The following is a 22354-nucleotide window of genomic DNA, read 5'->3' as shown; positions in this document are numbered from 1 at the left end:
CCACCACCATGTCCTATCCAGACGAGAAGGGCTTTGCCAAGCATGAAGGCCCCGATGGCAAAATTCATGATGTCGATTCCACAGAGGCACATGGTGAGGCTGGAGTGCAGCCAGAGGCAACCCTCAAAAGGCAGTTGAAGAACAGGCATATTGCTATGATCAGGTGCAGTAAAATTTTCTTTTCTTCAGTGAAGCAGGCGTGTTGATAACCTGTTGCCGTGTGCAGTATTGGAGGTGAGTGTCTCCACATGGCGGGCCCCACATTTGGTCATAGATTTTGACTAATGTAATTGTAGGTGTCATTGGAACTGGTTTATTCTTGGGAACAGCAACATCTCTCGCCAATGGCGGTCCCCTTGGTCTTCTGCTTGGTTATATCACTGTTGGCACTATTTGCTACAGTGTAATGGTAGGGTTGAATTACTATCTCCGCATTCGCGTAGCTCAGTATCAAATGTTGCGTAGATCTCCCTCGGTGAAATGGTCGCTTACTTGCCGATCCCCGGAGGGCATATCAAACTCGCCGGACGATTTGTGGATCCCGCACTGTCTTTCACTATGGGCTGGAATTACTGGTACAATTGGACGATTATTTTGCCAGCGGAGCTAAGTGCCGCTTCGGTATTGATGTCGTATTGGAAGACGGTTAGTACAATATGTCAAATCTCCTAATCTCCAGCAGAAGCTGATAAGCGATGTCGTTATTCAGCCCGACCAAGTGAATCCAGCTGTTTGGATCACAATGTGTTTAGTTCTTGTTGTCGTAATAAACTTGTTTGGCGCTGGTGAGTAGAATACTCCAATGATAGTTTCGCAGTTCTAAGCCCTTGAGCTAGGCGTTTATGGTGAATGCGAGTTCATATTCGCGTCAATAAAGGTCATTACGATCACTGGTCTTATCGTACGTCAGCCTTGCGAAATTTTGGTTCCGTTAATAATGTCGGTCTATTAATAGATTCTTGGCATTGTACTTGACCTTGGCGGAGGACCAAATCATGATCGGATTGGATTTCGCTACTGGAAAAACCCCGGTCCATTCCATCAATTCAATGACATTGGTGGTTCAGAGGGTCGTTTCTTAGGTTGGTGGGCAGTGATGACTCAGGCCGCGTTCTCTTTCATTGGCACAGAGATTGTCGCTGTACGTCGTCTTTCACGTTACATGCATACTCCTGACAAAATCTAATTTTCTTACCTTTACCGCACCGGTAAGATTGCCGCTGGTGAAGCGAAAAATCCTCGTAGGAACCTTCCCAAAGCAATTAAACGTGTCTACATCCGTATTCTCCTCTTCTACATCGGGGGCACTTTCATCATTGGACTGCTCGTACCATCAAACAACAGTGATCTGAAACTTGGCTCAAATACAGCAGCACAATCTCCTTTTGTCATTGCTATCCAGACAGCGGGCATTAAGGGACTTCCTCACGTCATTAATGCCGCTCTCCTTACCTCTGCCTGGTCAGCTGCCTCTTCTGATCTGTACACGTCGTCGCGCGCACTATACGGTTTAGCGCTATCGGGCAACGCTCCAAAGATCTTCACAACGGTGACGAAGAAAGGTTTACCGCTCCTTTCCATCTTGTTTTGTACTGCCTTCTCGTTCCTTGCGTACATGGGCGTTACAGCGGGTTCTGGGAAAGTTTTCCAGTGGTTCGTGAACATGACTTCGGTGGCCGGGTTGATGACCTGGTTTGGTATTACCGTCACGTACCTCCGCTTCCATGCGGGCTTCAAGGCACAAGGTTTCGATCGCTCGACACTTCCGTACGCTAGCAAGCTCAATCCATATGCTGCTTGGTATGCCATGATTAGTTGCATTGTGATTTGCTTCGTACGTATCCAATTTATTCTTCTGATTCTGCCCACTTGGGGACGCTTAATTAACTTTTTACTCCTAGTTCTCTGGTTGGTCTGTCTTCCTGAAGGGCAAATGGGACACAGCTAGTTTTGTCACAAATTATCTTGTACGTATAACCAATTGCGCTCAGCTGAAGACTTCCACGTTGACCTTCGGTTACTTTTCTTTTCCCCTCAGCCTTTCATGCTGTTCCCAATCCTATATGTTGGATCTCGGATGTACTACAGGTGCCGACCGCTCAAGGTGCACGAGATGGACTTCATCACGAATATCAAGGAAATTGAGGCTGAGACGTATGACGACCCGCCTCCGCGCAATTGGGGAGAACGTTTCTGGGGTTGGCTGGTAAGCTCAATCACACTGACATTTCACCTCATCTCATGACTCTAACATCAACATTAATAACTCCCCAAAACAGATGTGATGTATATCTTATCTATATCTCAAATCTTCTCGTAATGCATACAAGTCGTCTTGTGTAGAAGTGATCTGTCTAACTACTCAAGCTAATGCACGTTTTTCTCGAATACAATCTTATCAATCAGACGAAAGAACGTTCCGAGCTAAAACTCTTTGTCCGTTTCTTGTCTATCGTGAAAGAAAGATCATTGGTTTCCTTACTATCTTACCGATTGCGGTAAAGTTCGAAAATAGATATGAGAACCTCAAGTCTAAAATACCCAGATCGCGATGGATGATGCATGTGGGGAGCATAAGTATGAACACTGATTCCGGCTTCCTGGCGTAAAATAAACGACGAGAAGAGGAAACTCGACGTGACTGGCACCGGCGTGGAAAGTTTAATCAGCCTAAAGCGCGTGTTTGGCCTCAAGGTCCACTTGGATCGGTTCTTGGAAGTTTAGGCAGAGCCTTCCCTGGACCCGGCTATCCAGTGTCTCGACTTACACGCCCTTACGCCCTTTTACAAAAAGGCCGTTAATAGGCTAGGTAGCGATCCGGGCTAGTCGCACGGCATTCAATACGTACGAGTAAATACTTAAGGCAAGATGTTTCTCGAACGGCAGCTCACGAAATTTTCTCTTTACTGTGCACCGATACCCCTTGGTGAGATGCAAGCGCGACAAAGTAGTGACGAGTATGACGAGCCACCTCCGTCTGCAAATAGCTCTTCGACTTCCATTTTATCCGCTGAATACACACCGCTCAGCCCCTCTGCGGCGGAAGACGCGCTTGTGGACCTAGCCCATCCGTACACTGGTGTTCTAGACTTGCCAAGTGGTCGTAAGGCGGACGGACTTAGCTTCCAACCTTGCGCCGCGGCGCGATGTCAAGATCGTTACATTATAGAACAGTTCGCCATTCGAGGGGCTGGAGATGCATTATGGACGCTCACAGGCGTCTTTGACGGTGAGTAAATGACACCAAGGTGGCGAGCGCCGCCCCACTCGTGTGCGCGGTAATTGAGTAAGCCGTTAGCTCCGTGTGGGGCGGGGCGGGGCGACCGCGGGCGTCTCCGTCGAGTGTGCCTTGATACCATAAGAGAAAAAGAAAATTAATGATCCTCTCTCTCCATTCCATTCCCTTTCTTCATTTGCTTCCGTCATATCCGTGATTGAAGGTCATCTCGGCGAGACCACGGTAGAGCACGTCGCACACCACTTGCCCGTGATCGTCCAGGAGTTTTTAGAACGGGCGGTGAGGGATCAGGGACCTACGTGCCTCAAGAACCCGACGATCGTGTCTACGCTGCTCAAACGTGCCTTTTCGTCATTCGACCGCGACATTGCGAATGACGTGCTGAAACTCTTCCCTGGCGGCGTCGCGTCGCTAGATCGGCTGAGCGATGACTACATCCGGAGTGTCATCAACGACTACGGAAACGGCTTGACGAACTACAAAAAAGTGCAGTTGAACATGTACGGCACCACAGCGTTACTGGCGCTTGTGGATCCCCGACAGGAGAACCTGTGGATCGCGAACCTTGGCGACTGTCAAGCGGGTGCGTCGCTTTTGCGAAAGAGAACATATGGCGGTTGTCATCATTGACTACAAATCTTAAGTGCTTGCCTCGCGGATTCCGTCAGGAAGATGGGTAGGTGAGCTTCTAACTGAGGTACATAACGGCTCCAATCCACGAGAAGTCGACCGTGTTAGACGAGAACACCCGTCTGAGCCCGATTGTATCAAGAACGGTCGTATTCTTGGAACAATTGCGCCTTTCCGCTGTGAGTGCAGAAGACAACAGCCTGGCAGCTGTGGAAGCTGACTGGATGTCGTATTGTAGGCCTCGGAGACCAGCCGTTCAAGCAGCCAGCGGCCTTTACGCGTCGCATACTGTTTAATCTTGACACGGGGGCCGAGAACGTTGACGACTCGCGAGCAGCATGGGCGCAGCTCATAGACCGCGTACTGACTCCACCGTATTTATCCGCAGATGCAGATGTGGTGCATGTGCGCCTTGACCGCAGCAAGAGTAGAGTTCCAGGAGTGCCGAATCAGTTTCTAATTCTATGCACGGATGGCCTTCCAGATTTGCTGGAGGGCGTGCCCTCCAGAGGTCACGCACAGTATTACGTGGATTCAATCGTGGAGGTTGGAGTTAGGGATGGGCGAGCCATATTTGACGTTAGTGACAATCTAGCATTGCGTCTTTTAAAGAGATCTTTGGGAGGAGAGGACAGTAATGCGCTTTCGCAGATGATCGCAGTACGTAGCGACCGGCCCTGGCTGGACGATGTTACTATAGTTGTTCAGGTCTTGTGATATTTCGCCCTTGGTTGCTTCCCTACATAGATTTGTTTTAGATTCCTTGCACGCTGTATGGTCGTGGTCGAAAGATGAACTGAAGATGCCATGATCGGTAAGGGAAACTTGCCTAATTAGTACGGGCACATGATTGTGAGAACAATATGCTATGTTTGGCAAATTGCTAAACTGTCTTGAATTGACCTCTTGTCATTGAGAAACAAAAACACACACCGCCATGTTCAAGTGTGCAATTCAAAATGCTGCACGTACGTCTTCGTTGACAACAAGGCAGACATTGGCACTGCAATCTCGGTTCTTCTCTTCATCTACTCCGTTAGGCGAAAATGCTCAGCCCTCGTCCTCCTCTTCTCCCCAAATCTACCTTAACGAAGAACGCAAACGAAAGCTCATCTCAATCTACCACCAAGCCGAACACTTCATCACACACGAAAATCTCTCCGATTACGTAGATCGGGAATTCATGGACGCTACTAAATTTACAACCGTCTTTCCTGAGGACGGCAGGGCCATTTTAGAGGGAGAGCTCAAAAACAAACGGGAGCGTCCGAAATTGATTACCGTGCAGGGGGCGGATGTGAATAATAGAGACAATAGGTGGTTTAACGATTATAACCGCAGTCAGGATAAAGATAAGGGCGATAAGATCGAAGGCCGGGATCATGTAACTCGACGACGGTTGAAGGCAGCGGTGTTTGGTGTAGACGATTCAAGTAAGGCGAGCTTGGAGATGGTGGAGAATCACAAACGAACAACCCATTTAGCTGAAGGCGACTAGCCAAAAAATAGTGTGATACTACAGTTTATTTTCTTGAGCCGCTCACTGACGTGACAATAGACGTATAGGTCAAGCTGCATTCGTAGTCGTCTACTTATTCGAAGCTACGATCAAGTTCAAAGGCCGCGACGCGCTATTTTTCGCGTCTGAAACAAATACTCGTGCCGATACGCGAGCGCTCTGGAAGTGAAAGAAGGGGAATGGCCCGTATACGCATACCTCACAATTAATGTACGATTTATTGACTGTGTCAATATAATTCCGCGTTGGATTCGTCAAAGCCTCCCGTGACCTCTAATTTCGCACGCTATCCATACATACAAAGTCGAGAGCTACATGCAAGACTCTTTCTCACTTTCTTCCGCCATAATACCCCCAGTCAACTCAAACCATGCCATCAACCGACATGAAAGCTTTCCAACGAGCCCTCTCAGAGTCAAAACATATCATCGCTGTTGCTGGAGCTGGACTATCTGCTGCCTCTGGTACATTATTACTGTCTTGAAGTACCCCAATTATTGATGTAGTATCATCATTATAAGGTATCCCAACCTTCAGAGGCGCTGGAGGCATGTGGAGAAAATTCGATGCAACTAGTCTCGCAACACCTGGCGCTTTTAGACGTGACCCGTCGCGTGTATGGCAGTTTTATCATTACAGACGAGAGAAGTATGGCTACATGCAAAGATCGCCAACAAAATCTCAATGTTGAATGTTTCTTTTGGCATAGAGCTCTTTTAGTGTCACCAAACGCTGCACACCACGCTCTCGTACAATTGTCAATTCCAAGTTTCCGGTATAGTATTACGCCCAAGTCGACTTTCACGTTAATAACACAGAACGTTGATGGACTGAGTGCTCGTGCTCTTGACACTAAACTGAAAAGCCTTCCAGAATCCGAGAGGGATCTAATAACTGCACAACAACAGCCAGTACTCCTTGAAATGCACGGCCGGCTTTACGACGTCGAGTGCACCTCAGAAGATTGTGGACACATTGAATGGAATGTCGCCTCTCCGATTTGCCCTGCTCTTGCTGGGACAGAAACACTTGTAGATGAAGGAGTCGTCGAACCGACCATCCTTGAGGCAGATCTCCCTCACTGTGCGAAGTGTGGTGCTCTAGCTCGACCAGGTGTTGTTTGGTTTGGGGAACGACCAGTACATCTTGATACCATCGACGAGCTTGTTGAAGAAGCAGATATGTGCCTTGTCGTGGGGACGTCATCAACAGTTCGTAACCCATCTACCCTTTTAATGTTCCGGAAATCTCGGATACTAAATAAATTTGATACAGGTCTACCCTGCAGCTGCCTATGCGGGTGATGTGCAAAGACACGGAGGCAAGGTCGCCGTCTTCAATATTGACCGAAGTGACGGTGATGGTGCAGCGGACTATTTGTTCTTGGGTCCTTGCGAGGAAACTTTACCTCAGGCATTAGGGCTTGACAAGGAATCTTTGACGAATGGCCAATGACCATTAGAAGTTAGTTAGTTGAAAGTTGTGAACAAAGTGTGTCGTAGTTGAGAGAACCATGCATTATAATTATTTGTCGTTCTCTTCGGGCTTTGCCTCTATTGGTGTATTTAGCCCTACCCGATTTGCAGTTGCGCGAACGCGTTCTTCTTGTGTCAAGTCGTGCAGCGGGTTATATCTATCTAGTAATTCCTGGTAGAAAAGCAAACAATCTCCTCGTTAATACCAAGTGTTTTTGAATGAAGTGAACAAATTGCACCTTATGTCTTCTCTGTGCTCTCAACAGCGTCGCTGAATTACGCATATCCCTAAGCAGCTTCTCCACATCTTTCGAAGACAAGACCGAACATCTTTCCTCCAGTACAATACGAAAGTTCCGTGCTATTTCGCCATTTCGTTTTGGCCGAGGAACAATGGCCTGACCATCCATTCAGCAATGAAGGGAGTATATAAAAGAGGGATATCACATACCGACTTTGCTAGTTCACGAAGAACAGACCTGTAGGCTGCCCGACACTGTGTTGCCATTAAACTTGCCGCAAGAAATTCTGTGTGGCAGTGTGTGCAGACTGGACTCTTTATGTGCATGTCACGTGGCAGCCTGTCAATGTTCTCGCCACGTGCCAGCTCTTAGCAACATCTATCAATTATTATATTATTATAATCAATATCATCGTTCGTGTCGCATTCGCTCATAATAATATAGACTTTTGTGTTCTACATCCAAGTACAATCGTGTCGCTGAATTTGCCTATTTAATCTCCATGGCATCAGCAAACCTACACAGCCCTCTAGCAGATCTAGGGATAATTCCAGAGACGTTGCAAACCGTGATTCCTGAGATTCTCAGAGAACTGAAGCACCTAGATTTAACTGGACAAGTTGCCTTCCACGAGGGCAAGGTGATTGGATGTGGTGCATATGGAGATATCAGTAGTGCTGCATGCAACCTTGCAAGCCGTGGGACAATCAAAGTAGCTGTAAAGCGCTTGCGATTCTACATGCAGGAGGACGTCAAACTTGTGAGCACACTTCTGAAACGACCTCTTGATTCTGTGTTAACGGTCATGTTTTAGCTTTTCGAAAAGGAGATCTACGTATGGTCAAAATTAAGCCATCCCAATGTTCTGCCACTGCTAGGATACGCTTTTGATCAATTAACCGGATGTCCATTACTTGTTTCTGAATGGATGCAGAAAGGATCAGCATGGACATGCGTCAATTCAAAGCCGGATTGTAATTTGTTGCAATTGGTGCGTGTTAGCATTAGATCCTGCATATGACAATTGACATTCGAATTAAGATAACTGGTGTTGCCAAGGGCCTTGCTTATCTGCACGAGAGGGGCGTTGTTCACTCGGATGTTAAATCTGTAAGTAGGACTGGTGCCCTTTGCATATATGCATCCTTAAACTACATATGTCTTCAGGACAATATTGTTGTGTCAGAGTCCGAAGACGCTCTCATATGTGATTTTGGGTGTTCTCGGATGATTGATGCGAGCCGAAGTCTGGCAAATTTAAGTACTGGGATAAAGGGAACAGTCCGATACACGGCATATGAAGTACTTGTACACTCGACCCAATACAGTAGGGAATCAGACGTCTGGGCTTTCGGAATGACAGTATATGTAAGTGAGCTAGCTTAAAATACAATACAATACTGACTAACTCGTCGAAGGAACTGTGGGCTCGCAAACGACCTTATAATCAGCTCAAAGAATTACAAGTAATGCAGGCAATCAGCCGCCACAAGCTTCCAACTTTCCTTCGAATGCGGAGACTTTTGACAATGACGACTTTAATAGTATGATTCAATATATCTGTAAAGGCTGCTGGACCTTCAATCCCATTTCGCGTACTTCCATGATTGATATTCTGAAAATTTTGGAAGCATGTCAGGTAAACATCTTTTCCCAATCAACAGAAGAGTTCATCTAATTGTCCTTTCTTGTTGGTGACATGCATTCTAGCCCTTATATAAACCAGTTGCAGAGACTGTGCCAACCTCAGGTATTCTAGAGAGTAGTACTGATGGTAAAAGACTCACTTGCCCGTATTGCGGAAAACGGTTCAATCGACCAAGTAGCCTCAAGATTCATCTCAATACTCATACTATACCGAAGCGTATGTATATATTTCCCTTTACTTCTACTGATTCGTAACAAGCCAGCTGATTTGTATTTCTGGTCTTGTTCTCCTTACTATGCCCTCTAACGATTTGGATGATGGCAACACGGTTCCATCTTGGTGGCAAATGTATCATCTTTGTCGACTCACCGTTTTATTTTTACGTTCGTGCTCAACGCTTCGTACTGCCACCGTATCTCTGGTCACCGTGCCGTCTCACCCGGCACTTTCACCTTGTCATGTTTCAAAAATAATTAACCGATTGGATAATCTCACCAATGCATCTTTCCACTTTTGCTGGTGCAATGATACCAAATGGGACTATCGATATATTTCCGATGTGGGCCGTCATGACATTTCCATATTTCATGGGCCTTAAAATTCTTCACAATGGGACAATTAATTAGCTTTCGAGTGTCCGTATCCGGGCTGTGGACGACGGTTTAATCTGTCGAGTAATATGGAGAGGCATTATCGAAATCATTCTTCGACTGCTGTATTACAGTTACCTCGGATAAGTGATTGTGGATCAGTATTTCCTACTTAACTTGATTATATACTCGTTACTACAGACCTCAAATAAATGATTGCTTTTTATGTCTTCTTTCATTTGTGGCAGTTGTATAATGCATTGCAATGTTTCGTCATTTATTTTTAATTCTACATGCATTTTCAATTCAACACACAACCCCATGAATGATCGACTTCAATCTGAGAAAATTTGAAGGAAAGCGAAAGCAAGCAAAAACAAGAAGTGCAGCACATCTCTATGCAGAGCTAGAAGACGGTGCACCCTCCGTCTGCAACTTGACCAACAACGCTTTCAATTCATCGACATCACGCTTAAAATGATTCCCGCTGCCGCTAGCGGTGTTGTTGACATGTTGCGTCAGCTTTGAAAAGGTTGTAGCACCGTCGAGAGCCGTTTGTCTCGCATCATCTTCGGCAAGCCATTCATCAAGCTGAGCCGTGATTGAACGCGCTTTCAGGCGGAAATGTGTGCGAATAACGTCCGCAAATGGGTCTGGAGGGTTCTTAAGGTTTCCGAGCATCTAGAAAGACTATCTGTCACTAAGGTGTTTTAGCTCGCGAGGAAAAAACCTTACGGCTGTGTGCACGACCATCCGTCTCACGTTGGCGGAATCTGGTGGTTACTTGAATAAAATGTAAAATCTTACAGCCAATGGGTCTACTCACATGCTTTAGATTGTGGTGTTCCTTGCTGACTCGCCCAACCAGGCTCGTTGAGATACGGCTCATCACATAGGATCATCGACTGGATGGATATGAGGACCTATAGCAACCGATGAGCAATGAAGACAACATGGCACAAGATCGTGCATACCTGTAGCAAAGTAGACTTTCCAGATACCCAGCTGGGCCCTGACCAGGTGCCGAGTAAGGATAGACAGACCTTCCCGTCCTAGGAACGAAAGCAATCAATTTCACAGTGGGAACAGGAGGCGCGACAGGACATACGCTATACAGGTTCGGGTTGAATCGGTATTTGCCATCGTTGGTCTACTCAGAGAATTAGTCAAAGGTCTGGACATGCAGTAATCCCCTTACAGTCATGTATTTTACGCTCGGAGGGGTCTGATTGTAACTCGAACCCAAGAAAATATCGAATAAATAGCTACTCTAAAGTCAGTGTGCAGCAACGACTGTACTCAATAAAGCGTACCATCCGTTTTTATACCTGCGTTACATTAACATGTCAATGTAGGAAGAAAGATGACAAGAAGTTTCTTACGGTGTTCCCTCAGGACCAACAATGAGGGCTTTAATTACATCTACCCGTCCCTCGTCTACACGAACGAATACAGACGAATCCCATGCAACTGGCAGGTTCGTAGTAAGAACTGCGAGCTAATGAGGGTCACTATTTTGGAGCTTCTTTTGAGGTGAAGCTCAAACAAAACATACCTCTTTTGCTATAGCTACTGCCCTCTTCGGCATGTCCGCGTTCGAGAGCAGTCGAGCGTCTTGGCTAAAGGCATGCTTGAACGATGGCGAATAATCAGCATCGAATTTCGCATCGTCCGGCGCAGGCAACGTCAAGTTGCAATATACAAAGCGGACACGCGTCGCCCATTTTACGTAGAGGGTTTGTAACTCTTCATCAGTCATACCAGGATTCAGCTCTCGTCGGACAGCTGCTGCGTTGGCGCTGTCGTTATCTGAGGTTGGTACCTTCGGCAGCGAGGCTTTCAGCCTCTGCAAGAACTCGTATCCCTTCGTGTCAAGGAGGCTGCGGTCGATGGCAGCAGCAGTAGCAATAATGCGGTTGCAAAATTCAAGCAAGCGTTTGTTCTCAAGCAGCGCAGCCGAATCAGCTCCATTAGAGGCCGGCGCCTTTTCTTTGCCCTTTCCGTTGACATCTACTCCGGTCATGCGCTTCTGCTCCTCGGTCATCTCCTCCGGGGTGAGATCAGACAGCTTCGGACCTTCAAGTCCTTTCAGTGCTGCGGTTGCCTGAATCACAATAGCTTCAAGGAGCTCGCGCGGGCCGGATGAGCCTTCATAGATGATCGTTCGCTCACGAATCTGGGATCGCGAACCGACCTTCTTTGTGTTTACCGCCTTTATCGAAGATACTACCATTATTGGCATAGCCATCATGCTCGCCAGTGATTCATGATTTGAGATAGTCTGACACCATCCGTAAGCAAACAGGAGAAAATAGAAGGTCCTTGCACTTACTTCAAGCCATTCGAATAACTCAAAATAGAGGACGTTTCGGTCTGACATATCGGAAAGGGAGTCGTTACGAAGCAGTGTGCTGCTAACATAGTTAAATCTACGGCGCAGATGCGCAAGGGTCGTCGGATGCGGAAGGAAGTCACTAGTTTTCCCTCTATGCTGGTTCGGAAGGAACTCTCGGACACTCTTCAGGAGGTTCCCAATTTTTTGATCTTTCTTGTTCTGAGCTGCCAAGGCCTGAGCCTGACCGGAATGCTATACGAGCACAGGAAGCAAGTTAGGTGAGATAGGTGATATTACAAAGAGAGTACACCTACGTCTTCACGATTGCTACCAGCGTAACCGATGCCACCAGCCTTTGATTTCTTCCCTTTAGTAGAAGATATACAGTAGGAATCATCCTCATCATCCGGGTCAGGAGCCGGAGTAGAGGGAGTTGTGACCTTACGTTTCTTCGAGTTTCCTGACCGAACTACCGCAAAGCTTGTGTCTCCAATCTGTTCAGCGAATATCTGTTCTAGCATCAGGAGCCCGACACCGAGAATCACTCCCTGCAAATTTGAGCAGTGGAACAACGGATCATCGTTGGCCGTCGCTTTGCCATTCGCATCCTTTGCAGAAGTGCTTCGCTCTCCACAAGCAAAACAAAAAGTAGAAGAGCACTTTGGGCATTTTTGTTGAACGATTTTCTTCAAGTGATCAATATATTGAGAAAAATCGGGCTGGATGGAGGTAAACAATCTGTTAGCAGTAGAGCCAGCCGATGTACACGGACGTACATAGATAGCAAAGAAATTCGCTTTCTTTCGGAGAATTGTAAATCCGCAAGCCTCTGGGCATGCGCATACACCCTCGCTGAGTCCAGAATATATGCCGAACAAGAACGACTGCTCGCTGCCCTCTGGACAGCCTTTCATCCACTGTCCTTGAGTCAGGAGTTTCAACGGCTCGGGCTGATCAGGAACTACTGCCACTTCAGGTTCCTCTTCCACTTCTATGACTTCTTCCTTACGGTCCTTCGAGAAGAAAATACCTAAGGAGCAATCAGAGATGCACTCAATATTGGGAGATTCATCTAAAGTACCCGCGTATGGATCGGCAGATGCAGAGGAAGCAACCGGAGGATCGCCGTAATCCGAATCGTAGTCAACGTATTCGTCCTCTAGTTAAGAGGATCCGTTCAAATTCGTAAGTGCTAAAGTGGAACGATGCATATTCACTATTCACTGACCTTCATATCCATCATCCGGATCCATATCACTGCCGTCTTCTGCGTCTGAGTTATCCTCATCTGGAGTCTTGACGCCGTCAGGGGCTGTGAGCATATGCGCAATCAAGTCGCGACTAGGTGCTTACAATCATTCGGACTCGCTCTGGACGTCCCGTAGGCCTCTCAACGATGCCCAGCTCTTGTACATCGTCGTCCATAACATCCTCAAACTCGCCGTCGAATATCTTCTCAGCTGCGCGCATGACGTCCTTGTACTTCTTTAGCGCTGCGCGCGCTTGTGCCGCTATCGCACCCTGTACAATAGTTAGTAGGCTAGTAAAGAAACTCCCTTAGAAGTAATAAGAGAGTACCATTTCCACGAGCTGAGCGACCTCCTTGTCCATCGTGGAAGGTGCAGGATAGGACGGATGAGTCGGGTGATGATGGTGGTCAATAGCAGGCGGTGCCGCCTCTTCTTTACTCGGTGCTGGTCAGTGACGTACGTAATTGCCACGCGACCATGTGGTGCCGCCGGCAAGTCGGCTGTTTGAACGTGATTCTACTGCCGGGCATTAGATTTATTAGAGACCTGTTATGCTCCTCACCACTCCTCTACTTATACCATCACCTGCGTTGTCTCACCCATCTCTACAGTAACAATCATGTCGAGTGATTCTCTCATTCACGCTCTGGCTGGCTCCCTCGGTGGAATAGTCGCAATGACGGCGACATAGTAAGAACATCTTGTTCCAGTTGACATTTTCGCCAATAGGTTTTCACTTCCTGCGTTCACAGCCCCTTGATCTTCCTATCTACCAGAGCAGCTGTAGAGACAAGCAAGGAGCAGAAGGTGCGTCTTAATCACGACGACCTATAATATATTCTCACATCACGCTGTTTAGTCTACTTACCAAGCCGTCCTCGACATAATCAAACGCGAAGGCATCACAGGCCTGTATAGCGGCCTCAACTCTAGCTTACTTGGAATTGCTATAACAAATGGGTATGTAGTTTTGCAAATTTGAATAAAGTAATGCTAAACGAAACGTCAGAGTTTATTATTTCTTCTACGAACGGAGCCGCGCCATTATATTGAAGGCACGCACAGGAAGCAAAGCCTTATCAACACCGGAGTCAATATTGATTGGTCTCATAGCCGGTAAGATGGTTCCTTACCTGTTCTGCAAACTTTATAACGATCAAACCCGCCATCGTCCAGGTTCGGCGACTACAATCATAAGTAATCCAATCTGGGTCATCCAAACATCCCAGAGCGTCCAGACGATGTCGCCATCTGCCAGTCAATCAAGCTTGGATCGTTCCCCGTCTGACCGTTCAAAAGTCAGCGTCAAGAAGCTCGGATTTGTAGAGACTATAGACCACATTCTGCGGAAGGGTGGTATCCAAGAATTCTGGAGAGGAATCGGGCCCGCGCTAGTACTCGTCATTAACCCAGTACTACAATACACCGTCTTCGAACAGCTGAAGAACTTGCTCATCAAAAGACGCACTGCTCGGCTTAGGGCTGCTGGGAGCAAGACAGCAGTAGCTGTATTAACTGACCTTGACTTCTTCTGGCTTGGTGCACTTTCAAAACTCGGTGAGCCAATAATGAATCGGACGAACTTTTGGTATTGGGAGGCCTATCACTGATTGTAACAAATATTAGTCGCCACGAGTCTAACTTATCCATACATGTAAGCCTTTTATGCTCTTACCCATTCACATTACCCAACCAATTCTCTTTTAGCGTAATTAAATCACGTCTACAAGCCGGCTCAGCCTCCGCAGCACGATACAAGTCTTCTCTCGACGGAATACTCACCGTCATCCGCGAAGAAGGCGTCGCGGGACTGTACAAGGGCATCAACAGCAAGCTCGTCCAGAGTGTGCTTACTGCTGCGATTCTGTTCGCTGGTCAACGTCGGATATACGAGATTGTCAAAAAGGTCAGTTGAATACAACTCCTCAATCTTCTTAGTTTTTCGCTAAATATCTTTGTCTCTCTGCACAGACATTAGATACGGTAGCTGTAGCAACAGTGTGATTATCTGCTCTAGAACTCTTGAAGCACGTGTGTAGTGCCTTTGGCTACAGTGTCACCTGCTTGTATACACATTAGAGGTCAGGAAGTGATTGCTTCAGTCTATTTAGGCTTGATAAACATTTGATACCAAGTAATGTAAACATATCAAGATGTTTATGTAGACTAATAGGACAACTTCAAGACAGCTCTTTCACCTCCCACCAAGCCTGTTACTCTCTTCACAACTTGAATGGGGTTTATCAATGTTACAAGTTTGCCCTTATTGTGTCCATACTCTCTAGACAGAATCTTGCAAATTACATGAGAATATCAATATCAACATCATGATAATCCATCTGTCTATCCTTCCTTCTGTCCGAGTCTGTCCATCTATCTATCCATGGATTCCTCTAATACATATGTATGTCTATCCTTATCCAGCTCTTGACCCTTTTGCCCTCCATCATTATCTCCATCTCCATCATCAAGTTCCCTTCTACTAATTGCCTTATACCAAAAACACACAACACCTTTCACAGTAAAGAATTCCATGGGGTAAAGGAGTTGCATAGATTTGAGACTTATTTGGGTTGTTCATTATCTGACTCTGGTATCTATCAATTATTTATGATACATCTGACTTCTAATGTTGTATACTTTACTCTGCTCAAAGTATAAGGTCTCTTAACAAAAGACAGTGACTGTACCCAAATGCTTCCTCCATCCGGTTCTGAAACAATTACTTACATCCCACAAATGCACTTAGTCCCAAAACAAACATAAAACATGGTACGTACAAAAAATCACCTCATTCATTCAGTCTGAAATAACAAACTATTTAAGTCAAACCAAACCGGATATCTCACAAACCATCAACACAATTCCAAAAGAAAAGCAGAGGAAACATAAAAAGAACCGAAATACGGATGGTAGAGAAATAAATATGGCACAAGCATGCCTTGGTTGGTCAAGTGAAAGGGGAAGGGGTGAAAGTAAGGTACAAAGGGTGTGCCGGTGAGGCCTTCAAAAGAAAGAGAAATTTAACGTAGGTACCAAAGAGTTATATATTCTAAAACCGCCTAGCGAGCTTTTTCCAAACCGAAAGAAAAAAAGAACACAAATAAGAAAGAACTCAGAATAAAGAAAGAGAAAAAAGCCAAAAGAGAAGAAAGAGAAAATAAAAAAGGAGAGTGTGAAGCACAAATAATTATTGCGCACGTCAGAGGAAGAAGCTAATAGAACACATTTCAGTTATGATGGGGAAGGTGCCTTGCGAGGGCTTCGAGAGAGTCCGTCCGAGGCACAAGGTTGGATTGGATTGGGTCGGGTTGTATGTACGAATTGTATTGCACACAAGCGGTTGGGTATATGCATTTTGCATGGGTCAGGATGGATGAGTTTATGGCGGCGCGAGGCGAGGAGATCAGCGAGAGGAGACAACAGAGAGAGATCGAGAGACCCAAGAAAACCAAATCAAAGAACAACAGGAAGGGACGTAGACGACGAAGTCACTTCACTTCGAGACACCAAAGCTTCCTCTCGTCTCATCAAAGTTGAGCGGGAACGCGCTCAAGTCCGCAGTCAACGCAAGTGTGTCCAAACTCGCACGTTGTCGTCCTTTAAGCGTCCCATTCCCATTCAAGTTGTTCGACGCCGCACTTGGTGGCGGCTTACTCACGCCTCCACTCCTCCCTCCATTTGCACGTCCATTCGCATTCACGTCGGAAGGCGCAGACGCCTGCGTCTGTCCCTCGTCAATCCTGAAATCATACCCCTCAATCCCCGTAGATGCACTGCTCATACCTTGCACCTGCCTCGCAGACGGTTGGTGCTCTGCGTTATCCTCTTTTTCCTGCTGTACTTGCTTCGGCAAGGGTGGGACAGGAGGGATGGTATGTGCTTGTTGAGCAAGCGGCGAACGAGGTGGACGAGAGGAAATTGGCGAGGGTGGTACGAATGTGAAGCTCTCAAGTAACGAGTCTGCACCTGCACTCATTACGCTTGCCTCACTCACGCGACGCGAATGCAGTGACAAGTTCATTCCGTTGCCACTTGCTGTGCTGCTTGCAGACGAGGAGACACCAGGCATGGGTAAGCCAGACGCTGCAGCACGAGCACGAGCAGCGGCAAGCGCTTGTGCTTGCTGTTGTTGTAATACGCGCTCGTCTTGCGGATTGAGAGGACCAGACGTTGGCGTCACGAGCTTCGCACTCGTCAAACGACGGTCCGCTGTGCTGCCTGTCGAGTTGAGACGAACGACAGTTGCGCCACCAATCTCTGCGCCGATGATGGACGTCGCTTGCGTGAGTGTGCTGATGGGTCGTCCAGTAGCTGGTGAATCCACTGTCTCGCGGTCGTCCGTAGAGCTGGCCTGATATTGACCACCTGGCGATGCAGTAGATGGAATCGGGATTGGAGTGTGTCCTCCAAAGGTAGTCGTTGAGTTACCAGTACGTGGCGTGTGCTCATCGCCGAATGGATCGGTCCGATGTAGGTGGTATTCAATCTCCTGGCCCTCCGCGTCAGTCTCGCTCACACTCATTGCATCTGCTGGGCCAAACGAAGTCTGCGCAAGAGGAGAACGAGCCATTGCCTTGGATGCTCGCGCTGCCATACTGGGCTTCAGCCCTTGGTTAGTTGCGCCAGAGTTTGACGACATCGGAGTGTTAGGTGTTGTGCCTTGAACAGAAACAACCTCCGCCTTCGAAAGATTGACGCGCCCGGCATTTGTAACGATCTGCGGTGCTTCGTAGAGCACGTCCGACGCAAAGCTTCCGGACGTCATGACGGAGTCGCGCGATGAGAATCCAGAAAATCCGGATGCTTGCGATTGCGCATACGGTGCATGAGGAGGACGGAAAGAGTCCTTCGAGACGTTGACATGCTCAAGGTTAAGACCCGACGAGAGCGGGTCGAAGCGTAGACCAAGGTCTGGAGAGTGTGCAGGGCGTGTTGGCACTGAAGACCGCGTCGACGATGTGCCCGATTGGTTGTCCGACACGGGGCTGTGCTGTGCCGATGACACGGACCCGTGAGGGACAAGCGCGATGGGGATAACGTTCGTGGACTGCGTGCTGGCAGACGCAGTCTGAATAGAATGCGTGTCGGTGAACGGGTTGCTTTGCGCGGACGGCCGCCGCGAAAGGCCCGTCTGCTGCGAGGATGGACCCGAGTTCTTCGCCTGTGGGTCGAGGTTGATCGTCGAGTCGCTCATGACAGAGTACATGCGAACGGAATCAGGTTGCTGAGGTGATGGCGAGCGCGGTTTCTCGACGGGATCTGGGCGGCTGAGGACAGCCTCGGCACGCGCGGGAACGTCGGGCTTGACATCGTGCTGCGGCTGCTCACACGGTTGGGCTCTGCGCTGGCGCCGGCGATACCAAATTAACAGGGCAATAGAAGCCCCCAACAAAATGAGTACTCCGATAACGGCCCCCGCAATAGCACCACCACTGACTCCGCTGTTGCTCGTTTTCGTTGTGCTGCCATCGGCACCCTCGACGCAGCTCGCAGTCGGGCACGCATCGCAACTCCTGTGAAAATTCATGAATAAAAAATCGGAATAAAATCGGCCAAAAACATTTAACGGACCTGGATGTAATTACACACTGCAAACCTACACCGCAGTTGCAGCTAGGGGCCGTAGCTGGGCAGTCGACGCAGCGGCGGTGAAGTCCTTCGTGGAGATGCATCGTTTATGATTGTTAGATACAAGGAACGTGAAATTGATGGTGAGAGTGCAGGCGGCCAGCGTCGACGAAAGGGCAGGAGGATTCGTCGACAGCGACGGGGCGGAATGAGCGGATGGAGGAGGAGGAGGATGGTGGACGGTGGGAGAGAGAGAGGAAGGAGATGAGGGATAAAGAGAGGACGAGATGAGATGATGATGAGACGATGAGACGAGAGGCCTGGACTCTCGCTGTGAGAGCAGACCGCAATCCGCCACGCGGCATGCCCTGTTGATAGTCCGTTTATGGCACTCGCTTATGATCCCCGTCCGCCTGATCCCTCCATCAGCCAAATCACCGCCCTCAACATAGAGGCAAGATTCAAGGCAGTGAGCGAAGAGGCACGTCGCAGGCTGTGTCTAGGTAATTGTTCGCGTTAAGACGCATCGTTCGAAACAGCGAACAGTTTGGCGAGCGGATGAACGGATGCCGCCAGAGTTACACTTCCTTCTAACGTTTCTTTAGCAAAGTTCACTATTGGCATTAACCCTAAATTCCAAGACTGTACAACTCATAAAGCGCCTTGCAACGACGTCTCGAACCTGACCATCTGGGCGCAACAACAGCTCAATTTCCCTCATATTTTGCCGAAATTACATCAACATTGTCATCAAAACGGTAGGCGCGTCGATCACCGATGGAAGCGCTCAGCTCCCAATCCGGTAATCCGTCCCTGCTCCAACCCGCGTACAATTTCTGACAACGTTCTGAGTTCTGACTCCATCCCGATATTCCTCCAAAAAACATGTCCTCCGACATTAATAACAATAACACAGCCGACCCCGACACTGGGCCTGCAATCTACGTCGAGAATCTCACTTTCACGCACTCGCCTGGTGCAGAACCCGCTCTTTCAAACCTCAACCTCTCTCTGCCACGCGGTTCACGCACGCTCCTCATCGGTGCGAACGGTGCAGGCAAGTCAACGCTCCTCCAACTCCTCGCAGGTAAACGCCTCCTACCCAAATCAAGCATCGTACGCGTACTCGGCGCAGACGTCTTTACGCGTACATCAGCGCGAATCACGTTCCTCGGCACCGAATGGGCCTCGAACCCCGTCGTACGCGGTGATATTGCTGTGTCGCATTTCCTCGATAGCGTTGGTGGTTATCGGCACGCTGAACGTAGAGATCGACTGCTTGATTTATTGGATGTGGATTTGGATTGGCATATGCATATGATATCGGATGGTGAACGACGGAGAGTGCAGCTTGTTATGGGTCTTATGGCTCCTTGGGACGTCTTGTTACTGGATGAAGTCACTGTTGATTTGGACGTACTTGTACGTGATGAGCTCCTTACGTTCCTTAAGAAAGAGAGCGAGTCGCGCGGAGCAACTATCCTCTGTAAGTACCCTTAATTTATTCCTTGATATATGCGTCCATACTAATAATTAAATCATATCTACAGATGCAACGCATATTTTCGACGGACTCAACGCCTTCCCCACAAGCATCATACACATGCGTCTCGGCGAGATAGTCGGCGAACCTCTACCCTGGCCTTCACCATCTCGTCTTATCGAGCTCGTAGCACTACCTACCACCATCGATAGCGAATTCACTCGTTCAGGCTCAACACTCCACATGACTGCCCTCCAATGGCTCAAAGGAGACCGTGAACATAGACGAGAACTCGAGCGAAATGGTCGCAAGATGCGTGGAGCGAGACGCGCGGTGAATGGTTCTGACTCTGTCCCCACAGATTCCGAAACGTTTTTCCGAAAGTATGTCGTCGTTGTTCCTTTATCGTTGACGTCAATGAAACCGTTCTCCAACCTCATTAACTAACCTTTGTAATTTAATTACAGGTACGACTATAATAACTAGCGCGTCATATTGATGAGCCGTGGATGAGTTTCAAACGTAAGTATCATTGAATGGAATAGATGGAATAGAGGAATACAAGAAACTCCCATACGAACCAAAGGAACGTCTCAACATACGAATCAAAGGAAATCAAGGAACATCTCAACATGTACACACTAGACACAACGAGCTCAACCTCTTTCTCAACTCTTCTAAGTTCTCTCTGTAGCAACTAGCACTACATGGCACAACGGCCTTGTCGGATTCCACTCCTCAGGCACATCATCATCACCCATCATCAGTCTCTTCGTCCTCGTCTTCCTCTTCCATTCGTCTACTTCTTCGATCTTCGTCTTCCATACCTTACTTTCTTCGTGCATCTCAAACTTGATAGAAGCATTGTAGATGCGGGAATACATGGATTGAGGATCTCCTTTGTTCGCACCGCTTGTCTTGTCATATTGGCAACGTACGCTACAATGATACATTTGCCAGGGATCTACTATCATCCCTCTTTGTTCATAGTAAAATTTTTAACAAGCGTAGCGGGAGTGCCCCAAGTACTCTCTCTAATTGAGATATCAAGTGAGTATCTACCTTATATACTACATAGTGAAGTCTGATAATCTGAGACATTCCAAGTGTAGTAATTCTACATAAGGCAATTGGGGATTTCCTAATCCAGAGCACAATCTAATACTCCCCTTCAAGCATTAATTAAGAACTAAGACTGTATGCCTAATAGTTTGTTTAGATGCTTGATCTGTAGGACATGGAGAGCCTTTGTAAGGATGTCTGCTAATTGGTTCTGTGATTGAACATAGTATACATCAATGTATTCATTTTGAATGTAACATTGTACAAAGTCTTTTTGTAAATCAAAATGTTTAGTGTGAGTGTTGTACATTATTTTGTCAGACTTTACAGTCTTTATTACACCTTGATTATTGTAATAAATTGTAATGGGTGCTGATTCAGTCTGCAGTACTTCTTCAGCAAATTGTTTGAGCCAAATAGCTTCTTGAGTAGTATATACTAGCACTTGCAACTCTGCTTTGTAAACAGATAGTAGTACCAGGTTTTACTGTTTGCTTGACTAAGATATGGTTAATTTAGCTAATTGAAAGACATAACTGTTTATTACTTTATGTCCTTCTGTCATTCATCTGTCTGTATCACAATAGCCTTGTAGTTTTAAAGTGTTTGTGCTTCCAAGTTGAAGCCAACAATTTGTTGTATATTTTAAATACACAAAGTAATGTTTCACTACTTTGTAGTAATACATTTAGGGCTTTTGTAAGTAGTGTGCTAATTGCCCAGTAATATAGGATATGTCTGACTGTGTACAGTCTACAACATATCTTAACAATCCTACCATATTCATGTATAGTATTGTTTCATTATTACTTTTGTTTGTATTGTATGTATTGTTTGTATTGTTAGATAGATCTATTCCAGGAGTAATAGGTGTTTGTAGTGCCTTTTTGTTTTCAAAGTAGTAACACTTGATTATACTTTCAATATAATACTTTTGCTATAAGCTAATTGTTTGTTGTAGTCTATCTCAGCTTATTTCAATACTAAGTAACTAATGTATTTTGTTACTGTTAGTAAATACAATGTGTTGTCTTAATGTATGTTTAAATACTGTTATTATAGCAATAGTTTTGCTAATAATTGTAATATTGTTGACATACATAAATGTTACAAGAATTGTTTTATTATTTTGTTTCTTGTAAAATACAGTGTGATTGTAATTAGCTCGTTCTAATCCGATCTTAAGTAGTAGTTTGGTAATCTTCTTGTACCATTGTCTACCTGCTTGTTTCAATCTGTATAACACTTTATTTAAGCATAATGCCTGTCCAGGTTTAATATCTGTAAGTAGCCTGCCTGGCAGCAGTTTCA

At 46.7% G+C, this 22354-nt stretch overlaps 8 protein-coding genes across 8 annotated transcripts; 6 read left to right on the top strand and 2 right to left on the bottom strand.

Annotated features, from left to right (window-relative positions):
* Positions 1-8: 8 nt before the first annotated feature.
* FOMMEDRAFT_89606 (amino acid permease) lies at positions 9-2245 on the top strand (the record flags this gene model as incomplete). The annotated part of the gene is made up of 9 exons (XM_007268132.1): positions 9-168; positions 297-409; positions 466-649; positions 720-785; positions 837-901; positions 956-1141; positions 1214-1834; positions 1902-1967; positions 2039-2245. 9 exons carry the CDS (start codon positions 9-11, stop codon positions 2243-2245), a joined length of 1668 nt encoding a protein of 555 aa, XP_007268194.1.
* A 623-nt stretch (positions 2246-2868) lies between these two features.
* Positions 2869-5556, top strand: FOMMEDRAFT_29714 (protein serine/threonine phosphatase 2C; the record flags this gene model as incomplete). The annotated part of the gene is made up of 7 exons (XM_007268131.1): positions 2869-3229; positions 3441-3821; positions 3919-4047; positions 4107-4447; positions 4481-4528; positions 4815-5301; positions 5435-5556. The coding sequence occupies 7 exons, from the start codon at positions 2869-2871 to the stop codon at positions 5554-5556; spliced, it is 1869 nt and encodes a 622-aa protein (XP_007268193.1).
* A 201-nt stretch (positions 5557-5757) lies between these two features.
* Positions 5758-6842, top strand: FOMMEDRAFT_158031 (DHS-like NAD/FAD-binding domain-containing protein; the record flags this gene model as incomplete). The annotated part of the gene is made up of 4 exons (XM_007268130.1): positions 5758-5851; positions 5909-6035; positions 6097-6598; positions 6663-6842. The coding sequence occupies 4 exons, from the start codon at positions 5758-5760 to the stop codon at positions 6840-6842; spliced, it is 903 nt and encodes a 300-aa protein (XP_007268192.1).
* A 764-nt stretch (positions 6843-7606) lies between these two features.
* Positions 7607-8654, top strand: FOMMEDRAFT_29712 (kinase-like protein; the record flags this gene model as incomplete). The annotated part of the gene is made up of 5 exons (XM_007268129.1): positions 7607-7864; positions 7919-8095; positions 8146-8214; positions 8272-8472; positions 8523-8654. 5 exons carry the CDS (start codon positions 7607-7609, stop codon positions 8652-8654), a joined length of 837 nt encoding a protein of 278 aa, XP_007268191.1.
* A 1084-nt stretch (positions 8655-9738) lies between these two features.
* On the bottom strand, positions 9739-13288 carry FOMMEDRAFT_135199 (uncharacterized protein; the record flags this gene model as incomplete). The annotated part of the gene is made up of 15 exons (XM_007268128.1): positions 9739-10023; positions 10078-10115; positions 10169-10265; positions 10317-10394; positions 10451-10492; positions 10541-10607; positions 10725-10840; positions 10898-11623; positions 11675-11929; positions 11992-12396; positions 12454-12707; positions 12759-12836; positions 12906-12972; positions 13031-13198; positions 13256-13288. The coding sequence occupies 15 exons, from the start codon at positions 13286-13288 to the stop codon at positions 9739-9741; spliced, it is 2709 nt and encodes a 902-aa protein (XP_007268190.1).
* A 236-nt stretch (positions 13289-13524) lies between these two features.
* Positions 13525-15033, top strand: FOMMEDRAFT_21377 (mitochondrial carrier). Its single transcript, XM_007268127.1, has 8 exons — positions 13525-13617; positions 13680-13734; positions 13787-13887; positions 13937-14043; positions 14104-14484; positions 14554-14581; positions 14635-14833; positions 14899-15033. Exons 1-8 carry the CDS (start codon positions 13547-13549, stop codon positions 14929-14931), a joined length of 975 nt encoding a protein of 324 aa, XP_007268189.1. The 5' UTR covers positions 13525-13546; the 3' UTR covers positions 14932-15033.
* An 839-nt stretch (positions 15034-15872) lies between these two features.
* Positions 15873-18712, bottom strand: FOMMEDRAFT_21376 (uncharacterized protein). The gene is made up of 2 exons (XM_007268126.1): positions 18502-18712; positions 15873-18443 (listed from the first exon to the last, which is right to left on the bottom strand). Exons 1-2 carry the CDS (start codon positions 18600-18602, stop codon positions 16424-16426), a joined length of 2121 nt encoding a protein of 706 aa, XP_007268188.1. The 5' UTR covers positions 18603-18712; the 3' UTR covers positions 15873-16423.
* Positions 18713-19153: 441 nt separating this feature from the next.
* On the top strand, positions 19154-20880 carry FOMMEDRAFT_169136 (P-loop containing nucleoside triphosphate hydrolase protein). Its single transcript, XM_007268125.1, has 3 exons — positions 19154-19984; positions 20049-20364; positions 20449-20880. The coding sequence occupies exons 1-3, from the start codon at positions 19384-19386 to the stop codon at positions 20465-20467; spliced, it is 936 nt and encodes a 311-aa protein (XP_007268187.1). The 5' UTR covers positions 19154-19383; the 3' UTR covers positions 20468-20880.
* Positions 20881-22354: the final 1474 nt, after the last annotated feature.

This window comes from Fomitiporia mediterranea, assembly GCF_000271605.1.
Source record: "Fomitiporia mediterranea MF3/22 unplaced genomic scaffold FOMMEscaffold_8, whole genome shotgun sequence".
Taxonomy (NCBI): Eukaryota; Fungi; Basidiomycota; class Agaricomycetes; order Hymenochaetales; family Hymenochaetaceae; genus Fomitiporia; species Fomitiporia mediterranea.
This window is presented reverse-complemented; position numbering and strand designations above follow the sequence as displayed.